General features: G+C 29.3%; 1 protein-coding gene and 1 pseudogene across 1 annotated transcript; one reads left to right on the top strand and one right to left on the bottom strand.

Annotated features, from left to right (window-relative positions):
* The first annotated feature begins 9,246 nt into the window (after positions 1-9,246).
* LOC113367530 lies at positions 9,247-9,875 on the top strand (annotated as a pseudogene).
* A 344-nt stretch (positions 9,876-10,219) lies between these two features.
* On the bottom strand, positions 10,220-13,063 carry LOC113367520 (N-acetylneuraminate 9-O-acetyltransferase-like). Its single transcript, XM_026609123.1, is given in 10 exon segments — positions 10,220-10,263; positions 10,266-10,292; positions 10,295-10,465; positions 10,468-10,647; positions 10,650-11,192; positions 11,195-11,622; positions 11,693-12,290; positions 12,366-12,526; positions 12,744-12,840; positions 12,907-13,063. Coding segments are annotated over 10 exon segments (2,391 nt in total). The 5' UTR covers positions 13,049-13,063.
* Between the last annotated feature and the right edge of the window lie 352 nt (positions 13,064-13,415).

Below are 13,415 nucleotides of genomic sequence, written 5' to 3'. Positions count from 1 at the left end.
TATCAATACGAATCGAATGTTTTTTGAATTATTCAAATCGGTTGATCAGTGTTCCCCAAATCGTCTACTAAAAGTATCCGCACACACACATACACATACATCTATTTTTTCTAAGGTAGGCCAAAATATTCAAAAACTTTTGAAACGTAAGGATATATAAAAATTTTCATTTTCGATTTTTTTGCGATTACTATAACTTACCCCAAGGGAAGTTAAATATGTAGATACAAACCAAATGAGCTAATCATTTGATACAAACACTCAATTTTCTTTGTATATTACTCGGTGTTGAGCAAATTAGCTTTTATAACTTAGTCATTAGAGGGTAATAACGGTAATTACGACAAAAAAGGCATAAAATCTTGATAATAATTACGGTTATTATATTCAATTACCTTTATTAACTACCCCTCATTGGCAAAGTTAGAATAAATCTTATCCCCTATACGTAAAACTCAACCAGCAGTTTTGATTAAAAAAAATAATTTTAATAAAATTAATACACTAACAAAGATAAAAATCATTAATTAATATCAATTAGACCTGGAACATAACTCTGTACGGATCAGAGACATGAGCTATTAAGAATGGCCGACAAAAACTACGTAAAAGTTTTTAAATGTCGTGCTGGAGATCATTAAAATGAAAGGAAACTAGATCGGACCCATTCTGCAAAAGAAGTGCCTCTTACATGATGTATTCGAAGTTAAAATAGAAGACTGAAAGGATCAGAAAGGAGAAGAATGCAGATGATTGATATTTTATGCAAAAAAGAAAAAAATGTACAGAGAACTGAAAGTTGAAGCACAGGACCAAGAAATATGGAAGCAGAAGAAAAGGAAAGAAAATGCATAAAATTGAATAATAGTAATAAAATAGCAATGGAAATAATAAACAAAAAGAAAGAAGGGAATAATTGATGCTCTTATACCATGGACCTGCCTTCTGGCAGACTATTATTTATCATTTAGACCAGTGGTCGGAAAATCAGGGTAAATTACCCCAAATGGGTTAAAAATGGACTTTTTTGGGGTTAAAAAGAATGATCTTAATTGATATTTACTGTATTTGCTACAATGTCCATATGGGGGTAAATCTATCTTTGCCATGGGGATACTATCAACTCAGACAAAAATATTTTGGGGTAATGATTAAAAAAGTTCCCCGACCGCTGATTTAGACCGACCATTAAACATATTAATATTTTAATATTAATAATAAATAACATTAAATATTAATAGAAACTGTAACATATACCGTTTTAAAAAATTTCATTAAAAATGAACAGAAAAATCTGAAAAATACTTTGAAAAAATCTTATCTGATGATTACAGAAATTAAAAAATAAACTTCGTCTTCATAAGATCTGCAATGTAACGTTTTCTAGTTTCCACTTAATTAATAATTTGCCAGAAAATCCGATTTGTAAATTATGTTTTCTAGACATTTCAAGTCATTCTGAATCGTTTAACGCCAAAACTGATAAAAATATATGTGAGTAATATGAGAAAAACAATTTCTCATTGCGTCATCGTTTTTCCAAAAACATCAGTATCCAAAAATTTTAAAGCCTTTTAATAAAACTCAAAAAGGGCTTATTAGGTGACGATCAGCCAAACCATTTCTTTGGAATCAGCAAAATTTTTCGTCGACGTTTTTGCCGAAAATTCTAAACTGATTCTGAAAATACAAAAACTGTTATCAGTAGTGAATTCGGACTGTTCGATTCCCAACTGAATTTTGCTGATTAGATTTTATCTAAGATGAGCCAGATCCGTTTTGCGATTTTTATAGTTAATAGTCTTAACTAAGACATAGTTCGTTGAATTATTAAATTTCATTGAATTGATTCATCGATTAGAAATCGCACTGCGGAAATTTTGATGAAAGCAAAAACTTCATCTTATAAATAAACAGTTGGCAACTTGGCTCAGAGCAAAATGCCACTCATACCCAGAGGTTCAGATTATATATGGAACTAATTATATATTTAGGGACTAATTACAATGTAGAAGAAACCGAATTCCATAATATTCTTCATTTTTACGAATAAAAGGTTGTTATAATAAAAAGCAGATTTGCTTTACTTTTACAATTCAACTTTTTAATGGACTGAACTTCAATATTTTCTTGATTAATGCTTGAAGACTGAACTTATTATATGCTCCATAAATATATTCACTTTTCTTTCGTACTTGGAAAATGATTAAAATGCTAATAATTGCAAACATTGTTAATGATTAATAAATTCAATATAGACTATTGTAATGTTAAAATAAGTAGTATAATATTAAAATAAAATAAATAACTACAACTATAGTAAACATTAATTAAGGACTTTATAGAATACCATCACTATATTAAGTAGAAATAAACCAAGATTAAATTTATTAGTATCTCTAGTTCAAACTTGGACTACTCTCCATAAAATGATTTTTAACTTACCGTAGGGTAAGTTATAGTAATAGCAAAAACAAAAATTGAAAATAAATTTTTTTGTATATCTTTTACGTTTCAGAGGTTTCTGATCATTTTGGGATACCTCAGAAAAAATGAATGCATGTGTGTGTATATGTGTGTGCGTGTGTGTGTGTGCGGATGCAAATTTTCGTCGACGATTTCGGGAACACGGATCAACCGATTTGAATAATTCAAAAAGCATTTGATTCGTATTGATAAGGAGATGTGCTGATTACTTTTTGGAAAAGGAAGGTCCAGCCGTTCTAAAGATACGGGGCAAAAAAGCCGATAAATTAGTTTTTGGGAGAACGGAGCATTCGATTTGAATAATTCAAAAAACATTTTAACAACGAAATGAACAACTGACAAACTTTTTGGGAAGGCAGGTCTAGCGGTTTCGGAGATCCAATGAAAAAGTGAAAAAAATGTCATTTGGCGGACAAAAATGATCATTAGATATATGCACATCAAATTATCGGACATCTTATAGATATTTTAATAATAACAAATTTTGTTTACATTTCTATGGGTTCCGTATCAATGCTTATCCGTTAGATTGCAACGCGGCGCTCACGCGGTTCTATATTTCGTTTCTACGCAGCTAACGTATCGCGATTGCTTTGAAAAACAGTTCATTTTTTTCAAAAAGTATAAAAAAAAATAAAATATTTCAAAGAAGAAAGAAAATCAAAATTTTTAAAATTCTCAAAAATCTAGTTTTTTCGAAGTTCTAAAAAGTTTTTGTGAAAATTTAATTTTTGTACGGGAAGTTTCAGCAATTTTCTTTAAGGCATGATGCCATGCACCACTATTTTTTTTTAATATCACATTATCATAATTAGGTTATGTAAATCAGGCTGCAATAGTTATTAATATAAGATATTACTATATCTTGATTGCCTATAAAAATATAACATTATTGTACCAAATTAGGCTATTGTATTTGCAAGCTATGTAAAGCAAACGTACTACCACGACTATTCAGTATCTATTGAAATGTATACTATCAATATAGAGTCTATATTCATATCAACTTCATATACTGTATTAACATATAAAGTTTCAATCACAAGCAAAATAATTCTAATTGCTACATTATATAATTGATACAAATTCACCACTCTGTATAGGTTCGCGTTATTTAGCGTAAACAATGTATCAATGATGATCAATTAGGCGCGATATAAACCGAAATATCTATTTCTCTCATCAGTTTGCCAAATTGATTTTCAATCAAAATGCAGAATTTCACACATTAAAAGTTAATAGTTAAATAAATAGTTTTTAATGGAAAAACATATTTGTTTTGGCATCTGAATTGGCAATCACTTTTGACTGTTATAATTACCGCAATTGAATTAAAAAATCAATTAATTAGTGGATAATAATAAATTGATCATGTTTGATAAGTTTCGTTAACAAATATAGCCGAGCAAAAAGAGACTATTAAATTGAAGTTTTTGTCATAAAAAACAACATTCATTTTTATCACGTTAGTAGTTGCTTAATTGGATTTGACATATAATAAAAAAAACAGCCGTAAAAACATTGAATGTATGTGAGACAATTCAGAAAGGAGCTACATTTTTTAGTATTTGTGTAGCATGTTGCAAAATAATACACATAGTCCATATACATAAAAACTCCAATAAAAATGTTTATAAAGTAGTAAAAATTTTAATAAAATACATACAGGGTCAGTGAATGCAATGTATGCAAAAATGCGGGCGCACACCTTAGGGGGCGCCAATTCGAGATTCGGATATGAAATTTATAATATAGTTTATTCAATATTATTCAAAAAATATATAATTTCTTTGCATCTTCTACTAATCTTTGGACAATATTTTTAAAATACGTTAAAATTTTAACTTTGAAACAACAATTTGATACACGATGGGAAAGTAAAGATGAATACATGCAATTTGGCTCTTACGGTATCAATTAGGAAAAGCAATTTTAGATATTTTAAATAATGAAAAATTAAATGAAAATAATCCAACATGAAGCACCAGTGTTATGTTTAAAAATGAAACGCTAGAATTGTTTTTGCTCTGTATGATTTGCTAAATAGAATAAATCGCATAAAATCCCCAAAATAAGTAAGCAAATTGTTTCAAAACCCAATTATTAATATTACACATGTCTTAAAAATGATTAAAAATTAATAAACAATATTAAGTGAAAATAAATTAAAAATAATGGTTTATTTACCTTTTGTTTTAAGTCAAATCAACATTTTTGATTAATTCTAGAAAAAGCAGTACGCCCTCCTTGAAATAGGCTTGCACCCCGCAGATTGGAAACCCCGCAGCCAATACAAAACAAATTTTATACCAAAAGGTATAAACTTTTCGACATATGTAAATAATATAATCGATTAAAGCAATAAAAATTGAGATTAGCAACTATTAAAAATGTGACCTTATACCGGTGGACAAAAAACCGGAGTAAATTACTCCAACTGGGGTAAAAATGGACTTTTTGGGGGTAAAAAGTATGTATTGTTAATTGATACGAGTGCTACGTAGTTGTTCCAATGGGGGTAAACCTCTCTTTGCCATGAGGGTAATATCAACTTCGACAAAAATATTTTGGGGTAATGATTAAAAAAGTTCCTTGACCGCTGCCTTATACCTTAGAAATTTTTACGCTTACAATTATTCGATTTTTTTTTATATTTTATGATTAAACCGTCGTTTGTAAGAATCCCTTAATATTTTAAAATGTTCGTTAATGCCTTGTGATGAACCTCATAATCATAAAAAGTTTGATAATAATCGTCAAAAAAAAGTTCAACAATTAATTACAAGAAACGATTCCCGAAGTTCTTCAGATATCAAAATTGTTCAGAACGTTTTGCAAAAACTTGGACGAATAATTTCCCATTTTCTGCTAATTCTAAAGAAACGGTGTATCTGATCGTCTTGCAAAGCTAATCAACGCGATTCTTTATCGAGTTATATCATGTGGCATTAAACCATTTCCTAATCTATGTATAACTTTCTGAAATCGGTGCAAACGTTTTTTGAGAAAAAGTCTTAGAAAGGTCAAATTTTGGCTCACATACACATACAACCTCATACTTCCAAGTTTAGTCTCTTAGGAATCAGAATGAATTAAACGTCGAAAACATAATTAGCAAATTGGGTCTCTCTGAATCTGCCAAAAAAACAAAGAAAACTTTTTCGAGAAGTTTAATAAACCTTAAGGGGCACAACTAGTGTAACCGCCTAAAAAAAGGTGATTTTTGGGAATTTATATTACAAAAACTACTTTATCAATCATTTCAAAATTTTAGGAATATATTTATACATGTTTAAGAAAACATAGTAAAATTTGTTGAAGAAATAATTAAATATTATTCAAGTTATCGTAGATCTCCAACGGCGCAACAAAAAAAGACCCTTAACTGCTGCAGTGATTCCGGCCCTTGACGTGGATGAAATCAAAAAAAAAAATTCTCGTTAAACTAGATAATATTGTCTGTAAAATGAACTACGATGAAAAAAATAATCAAAAATTGAGAAAATGACGGCGTTTTTTTTTTAAAAAAAAGTCGAATTTTACCCAAAATTTTGGTCGTTTTTCGACCGCCAAAATTCTATTTTTGATCCGATCAAAAAATCGATAGTTCAATTTACGGAGAACTATATATAGAACATGTAAAAAAAATTTGATAGTAATCGGATCATTAGTTTTTGAGTAATCACTGCAGCAAAGTCGGAAAATGCTGTTTCGAGAAAACCGCGTTTAAAGATAAAATGATCGTTGTATACTTTTTAAATGGCTGTAACTCAAAAACTATTTGAGATATCGATTTGAAATTTTAATGTTATTTTTAATGGTGTAATCTACCGAAATATGAAAAAAAACAAAAATCGATTTTTTCAAAATTTCACACTAGTTGTGCCCCTTAATATCAGGTAACAAAGGCAACAAAGTAAGTGCGGATTTTTGTAGGAAAATCAACTTTTTCATGAAACAAATAACTTTATTCTGTAATGCATTATCCATTTTGACCAATGACACTTTGTCATCTTTCAATCAGCATCATTGTCCTACTTTTCCAATATCAACCTTTTCCAACATTCGATTTCTAGGTAACGGCTTTGCTTTATCTCCTAATTTTCTATTATAAATCTTCTGATTTTTAACAGCAAAAAACTGAACCAGAAACAATTTGACACCATGATAATCTCATAATTGTTTATCTTTCAAGAACTTTTGTCAAAATTTAAATAAAAAGTAAACAGAAGGCGTAAGGTCACGACTTTATTGTGGATGTGGCAAAACAATCCAACAAAACTCCAATATTTTTTGCCGAGTGGCCAAAGATATGTGATTACAATTTAAATAAATGACTGTTCAGGATTTGGACTATTCAACTGGGTTACTTAATTTCGTTATTTATTCAATGTAGTCATCAGAATTGATCATTCGGTTGGGTGATTAAAGTAGAAGAAAGCAATTTCTTTAAAATCAACTTCATCTGCACGACCAGGGAGTTCTTCATATTCGGGTAAAAATCACCAGAATGAAATTTGGCAAACCAATTTTGCAGAAGTGTGAGCTTCTTAATTTTGCAGAAATGAAAAAGCAAAATATGACAACAATTTTCGATGTGATTTTACACCTTTCAATGAACACCAAAAACTACGATCAAAAATCGATTAAAAAAAATCTTTTTTTACTGATTAACAACTGCATTGCCAACTACCCAATAACAAAAAGGTATTTAAATTTCGACTACGCCAGCAAACTTGAAAACTTAATTGAAACCATCTAAAAAAGAACGAATTGTCGACCTAGTAGTTTAAGCAGATCCGAATTTGCTGTTAAAAATAAATATATAAACAAGAAACCGTCAAAACCTCTACCAACCTGTCGCTTCTGGTTTGCAACAGCGTCCGGAACATCGGCGTCCCGGCACGGCGTCTCCGGCAGGTTGTTGTTATTGTTGAGCAGCGATGCACCACCATTTAGTGCCGTCGAAGTTTCACACGATTCATCAAGGGTGACACTCAAATAATCTGCTTCCAACACTACTGCCACTCTATACCAACAACCTCGCACCCGAGTCTCTAAAATACCACATCGGCTACTGCCAATTCCATCCGAACCGATTGTGGCCATCACGAAGGTAACAGCAAACAAGTGCAATTGTAAACAATAACGCGGTCGATTTTTGGGCAACACTTCTTGGTGAACATACTATCATGTGAGGGAAACCAGCATATCTTGGTGATATGATCAATTTTTATTTGCTGGGGTAAAAGCAAATTGCTTTGATTAATTATTTACTATAGCATTTCTTGCTATGGTGGTAAATCAGAATCGTCAAGAAGTATATTTTCTCCAAATTACACTATTGTTATTTATACCTTTTCAGGAATACTTAAAAAATACACATGTTTTATTGCACAATCACTTGTAACAGTTTGTATAAATTAACTTTAATAAAGACCATATAGATTTTCAAAAGGGATAATCATAAACACATTTGTCTTTAGTCCTTATACACAATATTTAAATCTCAACCAAATATTTATATCATTTCAATATTAATTGCAAAGTACTTCAAACATATAAAGTATATATTATATATTTTTTTTAATTTATAGATAATCTCTTAGACTTGAATCAAAATATTAAAATGCAGCTATAATAATAATAAACCTCTAAAACATTTACCATTAAGTAATAAAATATATATACTCATCAAATGGAAGTACTATTATAAATGCACTGTTAAATTTCATAAGCTCTTCACATAATATAAAATAAATTAACACAATAAAAATTAATAATTTCGCACATGAATCGTGTTATTATTGAATCGAACTTTTATATACCGCGAAGGCTACACCCATGCATAAATGTTCCGGTTTTTCACAATTTAACAACATTTTGTTTATAATTAATGTAAAAAGTTCTTCTTTTATACATTGATAACATCTTTTTAATATTTCACTTCTGCACAAGAGTGTCAATTCACTTCAAAATACACATTTGACAGTAGCATTTATTAAAAACATGTATAAACAAACTATGTTGGTTTTTGAATTGGTTGAAAGCAAAATTTTCTGCATCTAATATTTTTTATAGTAATATGCACTGTCCACTATTTTTATTTATTAAGACAAAATTTAATTATTCCGCCACATTTAACAGTAGTATCACGACGCTTGTTTTCGACATTACTGAGTGAAAGAGTAAAATGATTTCAGGGCTCGGTCGTGTCAGTCTAGTTAAACGTATTACACTGTCATCTACACGTACCAACGGGAAAAAATAATAAAAATGGGTTCGAATATTGAATAAAAGAATACTAATTTTTTATATATTAATTTTGATTGACTTATATTATTTTATTAAATATGCTTAAAATTAATAAAGAAATTAGTCATTATACCGAAATATATTTAATTTTAGGCTCAAATTTTACAAATTTTATGCCGTTCTTTGTGGCGAACTTCACGAGCATTAATGATGGCCTCCTCGTGAGGCTTACGTCAAAATGTGAGGTTATGTACATTTCTGAAGTCTTTCGGCTTCTGGCATTGACTTATTTGTCGTCCAAGTATTACATAATATACCTCACAGAAAAATAAAGGGTAATAAGACCTGCAATTATATAAAAATATGCTAAACGCAAATATAGTTTACACAAATGTTTATTTACAGATTTTAATCACCAGGCCATAATCCATATTATGCACCCAGCTAGTATCACAGCTACAAAACTATTAAAAGAAGTTCTACTTAATAGCTTAAAACATTTCCAAAACTGCATTCAGTAATAAATATCTTTTATACACTAATGTGGGAATATCAATCTCTTTATCAGCAGTGGGCGATGTGATTGAACAACATTATGAAATATTAAAAGGGGAACTAAAGAAGTATGATCAACTAAGAACACACCACATGTCAATTTCTGGAATGACTGTGGGTATAATATGTCATAATTGGTACAAATATCTAGATAAACGATTGCCAGGACGCACAATAGGAATAGTCATGAAAAAAGTTGTGATAGATCAAATTGTATGCTCACCAATATGCATTTCTATGTTCTTTATTACATAGCTATACTAGAAAAAACTAGTAAAGATGAATTAATAGAGGAAATTAAGAAAAAGGCTTGGAGGCTTTACGCTGCTGAATGGGTAGTTTGGCCGCCAGCCCAAATCATAAACTTTTATATATTACCTCATAGGTTTAGAGTGTTATATGATAATACAATATCCTTGGGATATGTATATACACATCACATGTGAAACATGACCCAGCTGACAATGATCGTAATCATGAAAAAGAACAACGTATTTGACAAAGAATAACAATTATTTGAATTTTTGTAATATGTATATATAGTAAATTTTCAATTGTTCTTAAATCTCATATCTTTATAAAAATTTAGGCAGAAAATATTTTGTCAACATCTTTACTTGGAATTTTAACTTTTTCAATGTACAAGAATCAATTACAATTAACGAGAAATTAAATTGAGTGCTGTGTACTCATACATATATACACATATTTATAATAATATATATATATATATATATATATATATATATCTAATAATTAAATACAAAAATTTAATTGTGATAAATAAATTATTGTTACAAAAATATGCTTTCATTACAAAATTCTCTTTTCCAAATTGAGAGAATGTGAAAATTTATTCATATCTCTTATAACAAACAGTTTTAACAGCATAATTTGCATTTCATGCTGTTCGATGTAAATATTAAAACATACCATCATGGATTCCTATAGGAACTAACACAGCCAAAATAAAATTACATTACGCACAACTAATTCCAATCAGTTGGCACTGCATATGGTTGTAATATAGTTGTAATTCTGTGTACTTCATAAGAAACGCAAATAAAAATAAAAGATGTTACAATAACATTCAACATAGGATAACTTGGAATTAATACTAACACACCGTGTGTATCTGCTGCTAACCAAATATGATATTGGCACACAACAACTCTGTTGAGATATTGCCAAACCAAGCAAATAAGCTCGAATACCGAGTTCTGAGGAAACCTGAATATTTTCTTAAAATTATGTAGCCTATTATCGGTAAGAAAACTATGTAACTATGTACCTCTTCACATTCTTCTTTATTATGGCAAAGAAAAGTAAATGTAGTATAAATTCCATAAATATGAAAGCTATTAAAATAGCACTTAATGCTATTCCTCTTGAAAATAAATTGCCGTGGTTATTATCATTAATTAAATTGAATTTTTGTGCAATAAGGAATACTGCAGCAAATACAACACCATATGCCATTGAATACCTATCTAGTTTCCATCTATACCACCATTCTCTAATGTCATCATCCGTAGTTACAAACAATGCTTTCCAAGGTCGAGTAACAAATATTTTCTCAAAGAAAACTTCAGACATATATAAAATCGTAATAATACTAAACAAAGCAATTAGTTTTAAAACTAAATTTAAATATTGATAAGGATGTGTTTCTGTCGAATGATTTGTGATATATGGTGGTACTGCTAATATCAAATATACCAGGAAAAACCAGAATGAAACTAAAGGAACATAATAATAAAACTGATATGGCCTATTCATACACAAACATAGAACAACAGTCATAAAATTGATCTTAAACAGTACTTGAAACATACGAACAAGACCAGCGTTGCCTGTTTGCCAAATATAGCAAAAGTGTTCATAGCCCGAAATAATAAATAACCACTAATTAAAACTTTGATATGCATGTAAATAGGTAAAACTTTACTTGCACCAGTCATATGATAAATTAAAATTACTAATTGCATCCAACCCTTTAGTTCAGATGTTTGATCACTGTGTAAAACTTTAGTAAACTTACTGTTTTCGGTGAAAAATATTCCTAATGTAAACATATATCCCACTGGTATCCAGAAACTGAATTCACTGTAGTATTTATTTTCCTTCATAAAGAAATTTGTTCTGTCACATATGTAGAAATAGATCATGATGAGAGATAGACTTGCAAGTGCAAGAATTGGTTCTTTGTAAGAGTTGCTTGAAACTGTTGAATCTCCATTAGAGGAAAGTAAAATGTAATCAGGCTTAGAACCACTGTAATGCCGGTACAATCTTCTAAGAGTCAAAGCAGAACACAGAATGACACTGGAAAAAATATATACTTATATTACATATATATAAACTTAAGCTTATACATTAATATTAATGTACATACCAAATCCCTAAAATAGCAAAGGTTATTGCTTGAATGATAGTATATTGTTCTGGGCTGCTGCAGCATGTTCCATCATTATAATTCATGTGATCATTGCAATACATATTTAATAATATCTGAGTTATATGCCGCAAAGCTAGCGATGGAGCATGCAAACCATCCAAACTTGAATCTATTAAATTTGAAGTCAACAAAGAAGCAGATGACCATATTGCAGCTGATGAATGACTTAAAATATCTAATGCAGCACTATTATATAAATCTATTTGCTCATTGGTAATTGCTTTATATTTTTTTAATAACTTATTACTATCAACAGCACTCTGTGGAATCCATAAAACAGCAGTCTTTTTCTCATGTAATTTATCAATAGATTGCACTAATCGTGTGAGATTCATAGCATAATCTTTAGGAGCTTGTGTGCTTCCATTATATAGTAAAATAGTTGGGTAAGCTGTGCCTGTTACTATTACTGTAGGAGGATCTTCATCTTTCTTCCATTTATTAAACTGATCTATCATTTTTGTAGATACATATGGGGTATGAATATAATCTACCTTAAGACGAAGCTTTGTGTCCATATAAGACAAATTTGTATCTGTTTAAATTTAAACCAATAACAAATAAATACAATATATAAAAAAAAAAAAATACTATTATTTCATATATTTACCATTCAAGAATGAATCTTTCGATGATGGGCTACTTTTAGGTGATAATTTTACATGATCTACAAATGCAACATAATACTGATGTATTCGAGAATCTCCAATAAATACAAAATGATTATGCATTCCCCAAAATGCTAGATAACGAAAACAATGGCGTGTGTCCCTGCAATTAAATAAAAATGCATCTAAAATATGTACTTGATAAATTTTATAAATTCAATGACTGCTAATTGACACATCTAATTACAACTAAATTATTACACAATCATTATTACAAGAATCTAATGAACAAATTTAAAATTATATGAGTACAAATATATTTGCATATAGAAATTTGTCTGAAGTGTTTAATATTGAATAGTTACTTCATTTAGACTTACGTTTGAGTATAATGATGCATCATACAGCCATAAGGCTGCCAATCTCTATCTCTCTTAAAGCGACCATCAGACAACAACCACCGACAAGAATCATTTCCTATAAAAAAAATTTTTTAATGTAAGTTAATATTGCATTTAAAGAAGTTGCCATTATATTATATACCATATTGCAGGTGAAGTATTCCATGATAACCAATAAAACTAAGTACTAGTAATAAAGCAACTTTCTTTGCAGTATGAATGTTAAGTTTTTGAATGAGATTCTCCGCTTTAGATTTTTTTGTGACTGTAGATTCTGAAGACATATTCGATTTTTACAGAATTATGTATTGTAATATAAAATCATCTGTTTCCATTTTAAAATATATTTTTCTTATGAGCCTTTACGTCTCATATAAGATGCTTAATTTGTACATTGTTTCACTAAAATATCTTTTTTGCTTAGAAAAATAAGTACAATCGACTATGTAATTTATAAACTGCGGTTAAAACAAGTTGTCAAAACAGTAAACAAATAAATTAGTGTTGCCATATGTTATAATTATCCTTCAACATATTTTTTTATTAAATTTTAAAATTAATTAATTTATAATCAAAGTTAAATATATTTTTAAATATATTAAAATTATTAACAAAAAAACCTATTTAATTTGAAATATTATTTTAGATTAT

The sequence above is a fragment of the Ctenocephalides felis genome, unplaced genomic scaffold (genome assembly GCF_003426905.1).
Source record: "Ctenocephalides felis isolate EL2017-DRISC unplaced genomic scaffold, ASM342690v1 CF-g0.4_SCAFFOLD_00710, whole genome shotgun sequence".
Classification (NCBI taxonomy): domain Eukaryota; kingdom Metazoa; phylum Arthropoda; class Insecta; order Siphonaptera; family Pulicidae; genus Ctenocephalides; species Ctenocephalides felis.
The sequence above is the reverse complement of the archived record's forward strand: the minus strand, read 5'-3'. Positions and strand labels throughout refer to the sequence as shown.